Genomic DNA, 16,429 nt, shown 5'->3' on the forward strand with positions numbered 1-16,429 from the left:
AGCGCTACTATTCAAAAATATTATTTGTCAGCCCGGGAATCGAACCCAGTACCTCCTAATTGCCAGTCAGGAATGCTTACTCTCACACCAAACTGACAATCTCTTGATAGTAGCGTTCATTTTAAACGAAGCCATAGCGGCCAGCCAGTCTACAGATGGAAATTACTGAGATATTGCAATTATTCAAATGCTAATGAATTACTATTAAACGGAAATCCAAATTATAAAATTATAAATTGCAATATCTCAGTAATTTCCATATGTAAATTGTATTTTGTGAATTTAAAAGTTTATTCAAAATGCCTGCTACATTATTTCAAAATGATTTTTAATGTGTTTAAACTGAATACAATAGCTATGTTGAAGCTACTAAATCTAAATAGCTAAAGCTACTAAGCTATGAGATGTATAGTGTTGAATATTGTTAATTTTAAAAGTGATAAGCTGGTCTATCGTTTTCACTTTATTTAAAAAATGTTTGGAGTTCAACTAGTTTAGACATAGCTCACCAAAAAAAGATCTACAACCATTCTGGGCGAAACGGCGCTAATAGCCCAGAGGTGTGATGCGGAATGCAGTGCTAGGAAGCTGCAGGAGGTGTCATTCACAGAGCACTTCGCATTACACAGTACAGAGCACATACTGTACTCCACATCCACATTCCCTCCCTTGCCCCGTGTACCAATAAATGAATCTCGGAGAGTGGAGGCTGCTGAGAGTGCGCCTGCTCACGTTGTCTCAAGAATGAATCATTCATGTAGTAATAGCTTTTCCATACACCAACCCCAACAATTATTGAAAACCCCTTAGAAGAAATTATTGGAAATTAACATTTCAAGAGAAGCCTGATAATATTTCGCGCACAAGAGCATTCACTAATATATTCAATATTCTAACATATCTGCCCGGATACATCTACTTTTCTTACGAATTATTACAACACAGCGAGAATACGTTGATACAATTCCAAAAATCCTAAACATACACATAAAAATATGGGAAAAAACTACACTTACGACACGATCACGTCTAGTCGATATTGGCTTCTGATCTTACATCAGTTACAATCTATCAATTTCCAAACACCTCATACATTTTTCAACATGGTTCGCTAATAATTCATCATGTTTCATAAAATTAGTGATTGAAGAACATTCTGTAATAATAAATGCATTGCAAAGGACAAGAAATTTGTTCAAGAACGATAGATGGAACCGCATTAATTAATTTAATGATAAATCATTCAACCAAATCAATTAAATTAATAATAACGGTACCGTAAAATCCACACATCTATAATTTGAAGATCTAATATATGAGAGAGACAATATTTATCGTAAGCTTATTCCAGAATAACCAATAAAATGATACGATAACCTTTTTCCTAATTTCCTTACTTTCCTAATAAAAATACTCAATACAGATAAAAATATAAATCTAGTATTAGTACCTTACCCTTTTAAATAAAAAAAGGGTACTGAGATTTATATTTTTATTTATATTAAAAGTAGCCCTAAAGAAAAAACTCAAATACTTAATACATATGTTCATTAGTTTCAGTTAAGTTTACAACACAACGCAGGATTTAAATGCGCTGTAGAATTTGATAAAAGTACAACAAGTAATGTGTTGAGAGAGAATTTAGAGGAGTGACGTCTGACAACAATATTGAATGTACTGCAAATAATGAACATCAGCAAGTAAAATGCATTATAATTAGATAAGAGAATGAGATTTATTTGAAGATCGACGGTCAAGTGTAGTTCATCATGAATTATTGCTGGTCGAAAAAACACATTGAAGTTAGATAAAAATGAAAGTTGAATGAATTGAGACGATGCCGCGAATAGACAAGTGCAGTTGCCTTTCCTTATCAGTGACAGTTGCTGCAATGTCCAACAGTGTAAGACCAGTGCAATCGATGATGTTGCATTGCTTTTATGCGGGAAACGTGTAGTAGTGAGGCCGGCCAGCCAGGAAGCAGACGTTGGTTTGTAGTTGATACGTGTAGTAACAACAACAGAAAGCGCAATATTTATGAATGAATCTAGGCAGGCAGCACGTGTCCTCCCTCACTTCTTGCTTCCTCCTTCTCCTGCACTCGTCTTCTCCTCGTCTGGTGTCAGTCTGAATAATTGGCACTTAACCGACGGCCAAAGATTAGTAAGCGTGTTAAAGTCGGCAGTTTTTAGCCGAGGCAGACAGATTCGACTCCCAATCCCAAATGACGTAGCCGTCGAAGGTCAGACTCAGACGCTGCCTCTGTGCCTCAGTACAGAAAGCTGCTAAAATCGTTTCAGCGGCATGATTCATTTCTACACTCACACAGAACACAGACAGCGTGCGTGATGCTGCTGTACCCCGACCGACAAAAAACTGCAGAAAAGACAGACACGCTCTTCTCGCGCGAACCACTCTTTGTTACTTTAAAAATAACAGACAAGCTGCGTAGATCGTTTGCTTTTATTTTTTCTCCGTCCAACTCTTCCAAAATCGGAGCCTATCCGCGTATATCGATATCTAAACCTCAACCAATTCTACAGCTGACTCTTTTCAACAAAATCTGACTCTTTATTCGCGATACTTAGGCACCCAAAGGTTCGGAACCCATCTGGAACATCGAATCTCTCACCAGTACTGTTAAGCTGCGTTTACACAAAAGTTATTAACAAAATTTTTATTTCTCCGTCATTATAGATTCTTTTAGATTAAACATAACTTATCATACACATGATGAACATGTTTGTCAAGTTCCGTTAAATCTAATAGAATCTATAAGGACGGAAAAATAAACATTTTGCTAATAACTTTGGTAAAAGCACAGCTTTAAACTTCGCACAAACTTATAGAATAGATTGACTTTTTTATTTGTTGAGGTGGCGAAGTTTGGACAGTAATGCTCACTCTACAACTTAACCACTTATAAGGGTTACGTAGGCATCATCCCCAGCAAAGTTATTAATAAAAAACTTTAAAAGGACTACTCTCTTGGAAGAAATTATCCACTCCAACATATTCTTCCATCAGATTGCATTGGTCAGAATAGATTGCATTGAATGAGAGAGGATATGAGAGATGAATTTAAATATGCTGTCTGTAGAAGCATAAACTACAGTTGTTGGTCCAAAACAGACAAATGACTAAGAATCTATTTTCTCAAAACATTCGCATATTGCAGTTGTCATCCATCATAAAGCGACGCTTTTCTAAATCCAATACAAATATTATACAGCAATACCTAGTTAAAATGATCCGAATTTCTAAAACTTCAAATTTTTTCAAGTGGTTTGAATGGGAAATGACGTTCTGAACTCAAATCAGCTACCTTTAGAAGGGAATTAAATGTAGAAGCAATACAATACAGGCCTGGTAAATATATTCCCATATAGTGTAGTTGTCATATACATTACTTATTCTATTATTTTTATTCTAAAAATTTTAATTCCCTATTGTTTATTAGTCTGTTCCACACTGTATTAAAAAGTTTCCTTAATAATATAATAAATTTTTCAAGCGAATATTCCGCATATCTTCCAAACACACAGGTACAATTCAACAGAATGCATACAAAATATCTAGCCAAGCATAACATAGGTACAAAACAATTTGGGTTATACAAAAGCAAATCGGAATTATCATGATTGGAAAAATCGCATAATTTACGATAAAAATAATCATTGGCCCATTAATACTCCTCAGAATTTATTTTACGATTTCTAATTTCTCTCCAGAACAAAGTGATTTGCTGAAATGCTTGCTAAATCCCTTCCATTCGTAAGCCAAGAAATTGAACCTAGGAATTCGTAAATCTCATCTACAAATTGTTATGAATCTCAACAGATTCGACGGATCAGTTTTAGAAAACAGTGTACTTTTCTATAGGTCATTCAAACACAATAAAGACAATGACCTGCTTGACGAGTCGGAAGCTAATAATTCATGAGAGTGTTACGTAACAATAGGTTATCAACACACATTCAACAAAAGTATCAACACAATAACTCGAATTGAGATATTGATGCATATTAATTTATAGCAGCACTATGCAACACTGTTGCTAACTATTTAAATGTTTTTTTTTATGGATCTAGACTAGACATTGGAAACTCAATTAAGATAGGACAATACATTCATAAATCAAACTCGCATTAGACAGATGAATAACTTGGAATATTCTAATCACTCTCATTAATCGAAAATCTGCAGCTATAAGCATGAATCATGTGAACTTGTGTTATTTTGATAGGATGTAAATGTTGCATGAATAGCAATTATTATAAGGAAAATCATTTGATACTTTTCCTCTTAGCTGCTGTTTTCTAAGAAAAACGCATTTTTCAATTGGAAATATGCCTAAAGTTTCAATATATTAATGGCTCATTCGACAACAAAGTTGAGTGGTATAGTTTTGTTCAGCTTGGCAATTTTTTCGATTTCAGTGGAAAGATACAATTAAAATAAGAGGGAAGCAGAGGAGGATTCATTTTCGAGAAAATTGTGTGACTTTTGTTATCAACATAACAAATATTTTGTATGACATATGGTTTGTAACAGTAACAATAACAGTTGCATCTAAAAGTAACAGTGAAATCAAACAATATTATTGCTTCATGATATTCATGATTTCCACTGGTTTTATCCTTTATTGAATTAATCAATTTGAAATAAAAGCTGTCCTTAATCATGCTACAATATAATATTGTGTCATGATAAACGTGAAGTGGATGGCTGACCCTTATTTCAACTTTTAACAAAAAGCTATACTAAGATTTTTAAAAAATTGTTTTTAATTTTGAGTCTGTCAGACCAACGATTTGTAACCTTTTTTACCCTTCCGTTCTGAGGTTAATATGACATGCATTATATTATATTATCATTATAACATGTTATTATTGATACCGCACATCAAGATAAATGTATAAATATGATATATTTTCAGGGAAGAAGTATAAAACTATATGAATGGAATAAACTGTTATTTTTAATCGCAGAAGAAAGATCAATCTAAGGAGAACAGACGATATTTAAAAAGCAGACATTGGAATTAAACAAAATCTGTAAGACATTGAAATTGAATAAAATCTGTAAGAATTTTCATATTTTAAACCTATATGTCATACATAAATGGAATTGCTTCATTAGGTTTAGGTTGAGCAGAATGTTTGATGAATTATCAGGAATTTCATGAATTTATGCTGATCTTAATTGAATGAGAACTACTGGTCTTACCTCCTTTGCCAAGTAGGCCAACTTGATCAGGTTGTGTGTTGAACAGAAAGCTTCTACTCCTCCTTGTAATTCATTCCTTCTAGTTTCTCCCATTTCAATCGCCTCTTCAATTGCAATTGCTGCTTCCAGCATCAATCATTTACTGTGGAATCTGTGAACATAATTTTCGATATTATAGCATGTTTATCTCTTTTATTTCAAATGTAATAGTTCAATAAAGGATAAAACCAGTGAAAATAATGTAAAACGTAACAGATACTGTTATAAGTTACCGTACTTATTTTATATATTAGTTGACCAATTTTATTGACAGTAACTGATAGATTATATGATTATTTCGGTACAATATCAGCACCGTTCTATGATGTATCAAATAATTTGTATGTACCATAATCACCATTCATATGGCATATATATTAATTCCATTGAATCCCAATAAAAGTTATCAAGAATCCTTTTTATTTTGACAAATCACAACTAGTTTCAATTTATTAGAGCCATTTTCAAGTGTAAATCTTTTTTTATTAGATTAAGAGATTTCTATTTTTTTAGTAGGCCTATGAAGAACTGTGAGTATTTTACAACCATATAACATTCTCAGCGAGAAAATATGAAGCCTATGAATGGTTTAATAGAAAAATTGAAGAATCATAGCTCACAGGCAATATCAGAATCAGACATATCAAACTGCAATATCAGAATCAGACATATCAAACTGCAATATCAGAATCAGACATATTAATAAAACTGCAAACTTTTACACTGATAAATTACTGTACCATTTATTTGTGGCATGAATGGTTTGTGGTATTTATTTGTGTATTATAGAAGAGATTTTAAACATTTTTAACATTATTAAAATTGGAAAAGCCTTTCGAAAATGTTGATTCCTATTAATTACAGAGTTGAGGAATCTTCTCATCATTAGTTATAGCTGTATTTTAATAACACCAACTTCCCAGCGAATAATAATTTGAGATGTGTGTTTTTCTGAAATTTTAATAGACCTACTAGATTATTTGGTCAAGTTTTATATTATTTAAAGTGTCTCTCGAAAGCTGGTTGAGTCTTCATGGCTATTCCATATAATTGCGCTTGTAAAGTTTAACGGACCATTGCAGATTTTCATGAGTCAAGAGCTGTTTTTATTTTATTAGTCAATTTGTTGGATTTATCAGTGGCGTCTACATTTCAGGTACTTTTTTCTGCTACAGAGGCCATCCACCACACTGACGATTATTATTACTCCATGCAACACACCAATCAAATGGGCACTGCGCCATCGATACGAAAACGAGACTGGCATATGTGAGCATTCCTTTTTATTACACTTCATTCAAATGCTATAACCAATATACTTGAAGATAGTAAATAGTTTCCTTTACTCGAATGTCCCTAGATATACGTTAAATCATTCATGAGAATTGTATTTTTGAAATTTATTCTTAATTCCTAATAATTCCTTCACTCGAATGTTCCTAGATATACATTAAATCATTCATGTGAATTGTGTTTTATAAAGTTATTCTTCATTCTTTTGGTCTTGAGATTTTGATCTTATTCGTTAATTCACCTTCGAAAAATGTGATTTCTTATGACTTGCGTTGGGAGTAAATACCTTCCACATTATTGTGACGGATCAAGTACAAACGATTCGCATTCCAGGCCAGGATCGTAGGTATTTATCTCCTCATGTGCATGCTCTATGTGCTAAGCATGAAAGAATACAGTATTTACACGTTCAGTTTATCTTGTATTTTTAATCTGTTATTTTATATTAAAAACTTTTCGAAAAAAGGTACTATGTTGTTGTTTTATGAATAAAAAATAAGTAGCCCTGAATACATACATTTTAATTACACGTTCAGATTAATTAAATTACACTTTTTTATCCCAAACTATTTGAGAACAAATTGAGGTTAAAACACATGAGGTTCGTACAAATCTTTATCATAATAAGAGGTGGATGGTATTATTTACAACAAATAAATAATTTTGTTCTAATATAAATTATATTTTGTTTTTTATTTACTGCAATACCGATACTGGATATATTACCGTATTTCGTATGACCTTTATATAGGCTTCGATTCTTGTAATTGAAAACGATTATTAAAATTCTTAGCAACTGGATTCCTACCTGAAGGAATATTAAAATTGCTCCTTATTTCAACAACGTTTAATTAAATGTGAAATAAATCGATAAGACGCGAATACATTTGCATAGACCACACTAAAATAAATATAAGTAGGCTTTGAAAAATGGTCATGAACTTGAAATAAAATAGCTAACAACCTTATAAATTACTATCTATTTAGAAGAAAAACCTGTAAACATTTGACTCCTGTTACCCCATCAGCACAAGTTGGAGATGGAAAAATCGGTATATATATTTGCATGACTATTTTCCACATGTAGGTATTATGCTTTCAAATGATTCATATTAATTTTGAAATACCTGCAAGGGAAAACTATTTTCGTATTTTTCAAATCATTAATTATTATTCTCACTACACAAATCAATCCACAATTAGTGTATAATGGCTAATTTGTGAGTAGACTAAACTATGGATTGTGAATAACAGACCATATATCTCACTGAAAAGTATTTTTATCCATGAAAATAATGAATGTGTTCAAGTAGTTGAATGACGGGTTGACGGCATTCCATTTGGAAATAGCCTCTACAACAAACAAGAATTGAGGAGGAATCACACTAATTTCAAGTGTATAACATTGGCCTCTAATTCTATACAGCCAGGGAAATTCCAGACATTGAATCTAGATGCGTCAACATCTCTTAAGTCATCAGGAAAAATAAATTTGAATTCAATTACATCTATTTATCTTTCTATTTTGGTAGACGAATGATAGTGCTAATTGGTTTATGAGAGTATATCCCAGATACGTAGAGTTATATGTGTGAAGAGAAAAGATACATACTTTAACATTGGTTAATATTGATTGGAGATCACCTCATTCACGTTTTAAACATAATTTCATTCTTCAATTCTTTGATTCAATTCTTTCAAGATACATTTTAATGATTGATGAGATGTCAATCGTGTAGAGACTCATTGAGCAATAGCATCTAAGCAATGATTCCTTAGAATAACTTCTTTGGAATGACTCTCTAATACTGGTTTCGGAAATAAGTTCTCCAACAATTTTTTATTTTTAGAACTCATTCAACTGAAAATGTAAGATCAAAATTATTTGAATAACCTTTCCGCTTCACTCTTTGAGAAGAGCATAAAGCAGCTGACAGTAATAATAATTAATGTGAAAGGATACCTGTTCATAACAAATGGAAAATTAACTGATTGTTCATCATTAATTTGTTGGCCTTCCAATTCATTTTTTTCTGGATTTCTGACCATTGAGAAACGATTCAAGTATAAGAGAAATAGTTTTTTCAAACCTAACAATACAAAGGATCATGGATTAGGATTTTTATTGTGATTTATCATCAAAGTCATACGAGGAAACATCCTCTAGTCGTGATTTATAGAATTTTCCTATAAGATATATTCTTTTTCGGCGTACTTCGAAGCAATAATAAGTATTCCATCTTTTCCTTATTATGTACAGCAAATGCCAACTTTTTGGAGGTGATTCAAAGTTGAGTAAATAAAAGATGTATGAAGATACTGTATTTCAATGAGCCAAATATTTTAAAGACAAATTCTTATCCTTTAGTTTGAATGAAATAATTGAAAAAATTGTTTACACATAAAACATATACTTTGTGTAATAAGAGATTATTATTCTTAGTGTACAGTATTTTCATCTATCATAGCATTGTTATGTTGATCTTTTCTTGCTCATCATGTTTAAGTGTTTGCTAAAATAGGTATCATCATACCTGACAACGTAAAATGTATTCAAATAAAAACTGATTTTGTCCTAAGAAAAAATATTTTTCTCTTCCATCATCAGGAGATTTCAAAAGAAGGTTGGATATGCAATAAGGACAGTACAAAAAGTCTATACGGTAGTATATTAAAGTTATGATTAAAAACAATAAGGAGAAGGCAACAGGTTTGTTCAGATGAATTGAGAAAGGAAAGATCTGACAGAATGAAAAGGTACTGGGAAGAAAGGAAGAGAATTGAAGCGAATAAACGAAGAAAGAGGGCTAACCAGAGACTACAGTGATCCTATGTGGTCATAAAATTGAAAAAAAAGTTATGATTAGGAGTGCATAGCATCATCAGTGAAAATCAGAGATCTTCAGCCATATTTTTATATACTGTATATTATAGTTTCAATATTGAATTTAACCTACAAACATGACATAACATTCCTATCTACCTATCTGCGAAGTAGAAGCTGAATTCACTTACCAAGTACAATCCATTTTTCATGGGTTAGAGGTGAGATTGGAGAAAACGTCCCAATATTATTCTGTTCAGTAACATCAGACTTTTTCTAGGAATGCACTGAAAAAAGAGAGTTGATCATCATTTTATAATTATTCGATTTTTCATTCATCAAACATTCAAATTTAATGAGTCTGTGCTAAAAGATGTGCAAATCAATTTTCATGGAATATTTTTGTTCATAAAAATCCTTCTGACACGGGATTTTTAAACCAAACAATCAACAATTATTGATCTTAAAATGCAGGTTGATGGAATTTGCATTCGAAAGTGTTTTTTTGAAAAGGATTTTTCTGCCAGGAAGTTTCATTTACTGTTACATCAGCAGAGATTGAGAGATTGCTCAGCGAGAGTAGAAATGCTAATGCTGGGTGATGAAAATTGTCAGAAAATTACTGACACAAACATTAATTTCACCAAACTATAACTACTGATCTATGAACAATGGCATTTTAGGATTTCTCTCAATAGTGCCAAATAAACAATTTATGTGTTTTTCAAAGAATTCTTGAAAGATTCCTATTACAACCAAAATTTTCGACAATAAAAATATAATGCTACTTGAGGAAAGTGGACCATATTTTTTATTTAATAACAAATATTCGGTGTCTCATAATTGGTTCCAAGGCATTGAAGGCAAATTCAATGAAAATATTGAAACTAAAATCCGTAACACCAATGATAATAGTAACCAAATGATAAATTTTATTTTTTATCCAGGCCTGCAGCCAAGTGAATACATTTCGAGAATTCAGAGATAATTGTTTGTAAAATCACGCAACGAAAGCTTCAAAAATATTATTATTTGGGTTGCTTATCTTTTAGATCACGCTTCGATTTTACGCTTCACGCTCATTTTGGCAATTCTCACTCACCGTTCCAATTTTCATCGGACTATTTTCGTGCGATTGACTATAGCTGCCGCGAAAACGCGGAATCGGAATTGTAAACAACTCAAATGCAAGGATAGTATTTAGTCCATATACTATTCTTGAGTCAAATGTACACGACATTTCAAATTCCGTTTCAAGTGGAAGCTACTATCCATGTGTGCAGCCTGCTTTATCAACATAACATAGGTGCCCAGTGGGAGGGGGGGCGAATACTCAGTGCCGATTGCACAAAAATCTGTTAAATTTTAATCATGATTGAATCCACGAGAACCAATCAGAGAAGGCTATTTTGAAAAGATGACTTCTCTGATTGGTTCTTTCGAGATTATTCACGTTTAAAATTTAATCGTACAACCGGTACTCAGACTGCGTCATTGAAATTCTTAGGCGTGGGGGGGGGGTTGAAGGGTTCAAAACAAAAATCAAAATGAATTAGTTCAAATTTAGTTTTTCTTTCATATTTTGTAAAAATAAAATAAATAAATAAGAATTCGGGTGGTCCAAAAAAAGGAAAACATTACATGTACATAGTAAATTATTGCAAATTGTATTGTATTATCACTTTCCTGTATAGGGCTACTTGTAATATAAATATAAAGAAAATAAAAATCTCAGTACCCTTTTTTTAAATATTTTATCACGACATGTTTCGGTCATTTAACCGTAGATAACTTGAACAAGTGATAACTTGAAAATGGCATAAATGACCGAAACATGTTGTGATAAAATATTTTAAAAAAAGGGTACTGAGATTTTTATTTTCTTTATATTTGTATTGTATTAGTTTTTAGTAAAGAAATAATTTGCATTTTTTGATGATTGGCAGTGACGGGGAACAACGAGAACGCACCGATACGAGAATCGGGGAACCTGGTGGGACAGGGGGGGCTGGTGCCCCAAATGACGAGTGTGTCGCCGGCACATAACGGCCTCTACATGCTACAGGTAACTGCGCCCCCCCACTCCAGCGCACACTTCACCATTTTCGCCACCCTCCAGCAGAGCGCGCTGCTCCCCCTCAACTCGCACAAGCAGATCAAAATTCGACTGCAGAAGCGACAAGTCGACAAAAAGCTAACTGTCAGATGGGAACAGAGGTCAGTGTCATCATGAGATACGCTAATTTAATCGTAATTAGGTAAATATTTTAGATTTGAATTGGAGAAAGGAAAGTACAATACTTCTTAAGCTAATAATAAATAATATCGAGTGACCTGGCTGGCTCAGGTCTGGTGTCAGAGTTTTCAGGTCGCAACTGATCAATTTCAGGGCCTCTGACATGACCTAACGACTGCTTTTTAGGCAGCCGGGACCGACGGCTTAACGTGTCCATCCGAAACACGGGAGTGGCCCAAGATAAATATCTTGCCCGGGCCGGGATTTGAACCCGGGCCTCTGAATCATAAAGCCAGCATCTGATCCACTCGACTACGGCCACTCCTATAACAGGATATTCTTTTGAGAAAACGTAAATTCAACTTCGAGATGAACAATTATTATTGAAATTGAAAACTGACTTGAATAAGTAAATTGAGAGTACATAAAATCACTTCTCTTGTATGAGCTACTTTATTCAATTAAATAAAAACAATATAAAACATGTAGTACCCTTTTTATTTAAAACATTAAAACATTTCAACGACTAGTTTCGACCTACTTTGGCCGTTTTCAAGTTAAAATGCAAAAAGACTCTATCTAATCAACTTCATTATTCTTGCATTTTAACTTGAAAATGGCCGAAGTAGGTCGAAATTAATCGTTGAAATGTTGTAAAGTTTTAAAATGTTTTAAATAAAAAGGGTACTACATGTTTTATATTATTTTTATTAATTAATTTATATATTTTTTCACTAATTTCTAACAACATTTTTCATTTTTATAGCAATAAATTCCTAGTTTTTTGTCAAGAGAGTTAGCTACCAAGTCCAACGGAGACTTTTATATCATAAATTGAAACTCAATATTTGTTTGACAAGCTTTGTGTACTGATGCATACTTCCAAGCTGATATCGTTGTCATTTACAAGTTTTAAAAATTTATTCTCATCCTGAAACATTTATAAAAGAACCGTAGATAAAGATAAAGATAAAGATAGAAACACAATAAAATTTAGAAGTACCCTTTCTATTTTATCCAAACACATTTAGTTGCAACTCTTCAAGATCCATTTTCAAGTGTTATGTTTTACATTGGGCAAAATTGAGCAAAACAATTCAATTTTTTCAACTTGAAAATGGCTCTTGAAGAGTTGAAGCTAGTTTTGTAAAATGAAAAGGGTGCTTTTAACTTTTATTGTATTTCAGTATCCCTAAGAAGAAAAGTGAGTATTCATGACTGTATGATAATACAGTTGGTTGATGATCAAATATACAAGTTACAAAATAGAGAATCTTATCCGAAAGATTATCGAGGATCGAAACCTATCCATTATTCAAGACGTACCCGAATAAAACAGACCGAACAATGTTCGAAGAGAAAGCGATATCACCGAGAGAAATCTGGGATTTTTTACCTCTACAGAACTACATCCTCTTATTTGGTCACATACTCATTGAAATTACTTGGCGGACAAGAGTAGAGCTTAAACAAAAGCTGACGAAACTGCTTTACAATTAGGGCAAAGTGACGCCCCATAGCATCTTCGCCAAACTGGCTTGCCCACAGAGAGTAGGCCTATATAGAATGCAATTTACATTCTATACTCTCTGCTTGCCCACCTGGCTCCTGTTGACATTGACCCAAATCGTGTGCCTCACTTCCAAGATCGCACGCTCATTACAATAGCTGGACCGCAAAAAATAATGCGAGCAGTCGTCAAGAATCGCCATTTCCAAAGTATTATTATAGAGTCTAATTGCTTATTAGGCAGACGAGTCCCCAACTTTCAGATCAATGATGCACAGTGAATCAAATCAAGTTTTATTCAATGATATCACTTACATGACAAATTCCATTATACAAATGATATTACAGATCATTGAATACAATACTGTTTGCTTAAGATCAGAACAATAAGAAGAGAAAAACCGTACAGAACGTTTTATGTCTGCTAAAAAGATTAACCGCTTTTGCAACTTCTCTAGGGCGAACCTACACTTCCAAGCTTTCTAGATTTCCCAAATCAACAAAAACTATACTTTGATTCAATTTTTCAACAGACAGGGTGAGTATCTCTCGTTTTTCATATTGATCCTACAATAGTTGCAACACACTTATAAATAGGATATGGGTTTAAATATGAATGCGCACCAGTTATTCTTTGCTAAAACAAGAATAAACCGACCTACTTGAAAATGACTATCTTGGTAACTTCCATGAATATTACGAATAGGCGTTTCTATTCGTGGACATTGCTGAATCAGACTACATAACAAAAGAATTGAAAAGCATTGATTTATCACGGTCAAATGTATTTTTCATATGTAGGGGGAAATCGGGCACCTGAAGATCACGAGCTATCAAATCCTATTTTTACTAGACGTTTTGAAATTTGATAGAATACTCATTTGTTAAAGAAATTTCTATAATTGAAAAATATTTATTCCGCCTCTCTGCTAATCTTACTCTTACGCTTAAATGAGTGTTTCCCCACTATTGTTTTTTTAGATTGCCGCTTGTAGCTTCACTATATTCCTAGAGTAGGAGAAAATAGGACCTTTCAAGGTTTCGGCGATCAAATATCAAGAGTTGATCCAGAAGTTCCACGTTGGCTAGAGACTATTTCATTTGACGATACTATACATTCGGCAAAAAACCTACAAACCCACAAAATGAGGATAAAAAGCGGCACGTGTTAATTAGTTCTGGAAGATAAACGAAGATTAAGCGACCTTATTATTTTTCAAAGTTATTTTTGGAGACATGCGACCGCAGAAACGAATAGGTATCTTCCTTTAATAGCACAATAGGTAGTTTTCATTGACGTCAAATGGGATTCCCCATTCTTCTTTCCTTAAGGCTCAGCGGAGACTTAAAAATCATAATCACTTGAATGAAATTGAAGATTAGCTCATTTCCACATCAAAGATTTAAATGAACGAATTTATGTCACATACAGTAGTCGATACAGGAGATTCAAGGATGGTAGCTTTAATTTCCTGTTAAGAATTACGAGAGAATGTGATTTTGATTCAAGCAAAAAACCTCTTAGTACCGTACACATTTTTGTTTAGGATAATTCTAGTTGACTATTTTTTCCATAGGCGGTAGAAGTGAAAGTCGATAATAATTTGATGGAAATAATCAATATACACTATAATATATTCCTATTCTACATTCCTTTAAAATGATGATTTTACAATAAAGAAACTCGGTAACACAATCAATGCAGACATAGCCTACTATTATCGAGAATAACTGTAATATGAGTGCAACCGAGATCAAGACTCAATAGAGCAAGTAAAAAGAAACGCCAATATTCAATTTTTGTCTCTACCGACTAAACTTAATTCTTGATTCGCTACATAGCCCATTCGGTACTAAAACATATGAGCCCTGGTTGCACTTCAAGTAGGGATCAAGCTACAATAGGGCGAAGAAAGTAAAATAATAATAGCGGGCCTCCACATCACCCCTAACAGCCAATCCGTATATCCACCACATGCCACCAAGTGACTGAATGAGTATGCTTCGGCAAATTTTACGTGCAATAGAACGGCTTCAGAATTTGTGTATTGCAACTGTCAAAAGTAATATCCAGAGTAGGAAGTGTTCTATAAAATAGACGCTACTCTAAACGGAACACGCTTTTTCAACGCACGGACGCTACAGAACAATAATAATTATTATCTCAATATTCCTACTGTCTCATTCAGTACTTATGGTTCCAGTCTGAAACAGTACTCAGCATTATTTCTAGTTTACAAACTAGATAAAACAACCACCAACAGTTGTAATCATCGCTTGTTTTAAAATCGACTCTACTTAGTTGCATTGAGATGTGTTGAAAACTTCCAACTGGGATAAATAACAATGTTGATGGCGCCAAACAAAATGTTGCTAAAGTAGTGCGAAGCGATGAGGATTGGCAGCTGTTAACACTTGAGAGCCGGCCTGATAACACTGGTGCCCCTGATGAGCCTGGCTTATCAACTTGTTTATATGGGGAAGCTTGTGAATGGAGAGCTTGAGCTGCTTGTTTGTAACAATAATAATTCTCTTCCACAGACACCAATAGACCGCGGCTTGGTCTTTTTAATCTCTTTACTGATCTACTCGAATTCTTCTCTATGCTCTCTGTAAATGTCTAAACTATACCCAAACTAACTCTTTATTTTGTTAAAATATCTTCTTGCGGAGAAACTAATGAACTTTTCATTTGATTTCAATTTCCAAGCTTTCCTCTTCTTTCCTATTTTCATTTCCATTTCGTTGATTGGTTAATTCCACTGACATTCATATTGAAATTCACAAACAATAAAATTATTGTGTGAGGAAGGATAGGCTTAACCCATAACTTTTTTTAATTTTTTGTTCCTGATAAGAACAGATTGCAGAAATTTTAAGTCTTGAAATATGTAGACTATTTATAATTGGAAATTCATCAATATAATAATTCAAAATTAGTTTGATCGATGCTTCGTAATTTTTCACGGAATCTTATGATGTGACTATAACTCAACCATTCAAATGAATTTCAAACCTGATAACTTTCAAATCTTTAGAGTAATAATAAATATTATTATAAGTATAATTATCTATACTTATTGATTTGATTGTTTACAAAAGCTATACATCAACAACATTGTTTCGAAAATTTATCAAAAAAGTTTTATACGTATATATTTATGATGTATAGGTACTTATGATGTGACTATAACTCAACCATTCAAATGAATTTCAAACCTGATAACTTTCAAATCTTTAGAGTAATAATGAATATTATTATAAGTATAATTATCTATACTTATTGATTTGATTGTTTA

The 16,429-nt window shown here is 33.0% G+C and overlaps 1 protein-coding gene across 2 annotated transcripts in view; it reads left to right on the forward strand.

The window, feature by feature from the left end:
* The window catches only part of LOC111049282 (protein NDNF), a 46,783-nt gene that overhangs the window by 17,145 nt on the left and 13,209 nt on the right, over positions 1 to 16,429 (forward strand). For both annotated transcript variants that reach the window (XM_039431944.1, XM_039431948.1), the window contains exons 3-4: positions 6,425 to 6,537; positions 11,332 to 11,602. In XM_039431944.1, the coding sequence (XP_039287878.1) occupies positions 6,425 to 6,537; positions 11,332 to 11,602 (384 nt within the window). The remainder of the gene's footprint in view (positions 1 to 6,424; positions 6,538 to 11,331; positions 11,603 to 16,429) is intronic.

The sequence above is a fragment of the Nilaparvata lugens genome, chromosome 1 (genome assembly GCF_014356525.2).
Source record: "Nilaparvata lugens isolate BPH chromosome 1, ASM1435652v1, whole genome shotgun sequence".
NCBI lineage: Eukaryota > Metazoa > Arthropoda > Insecta > Hemiptera > Delphacidae > Nilaparvata > Nilaparvata lugens.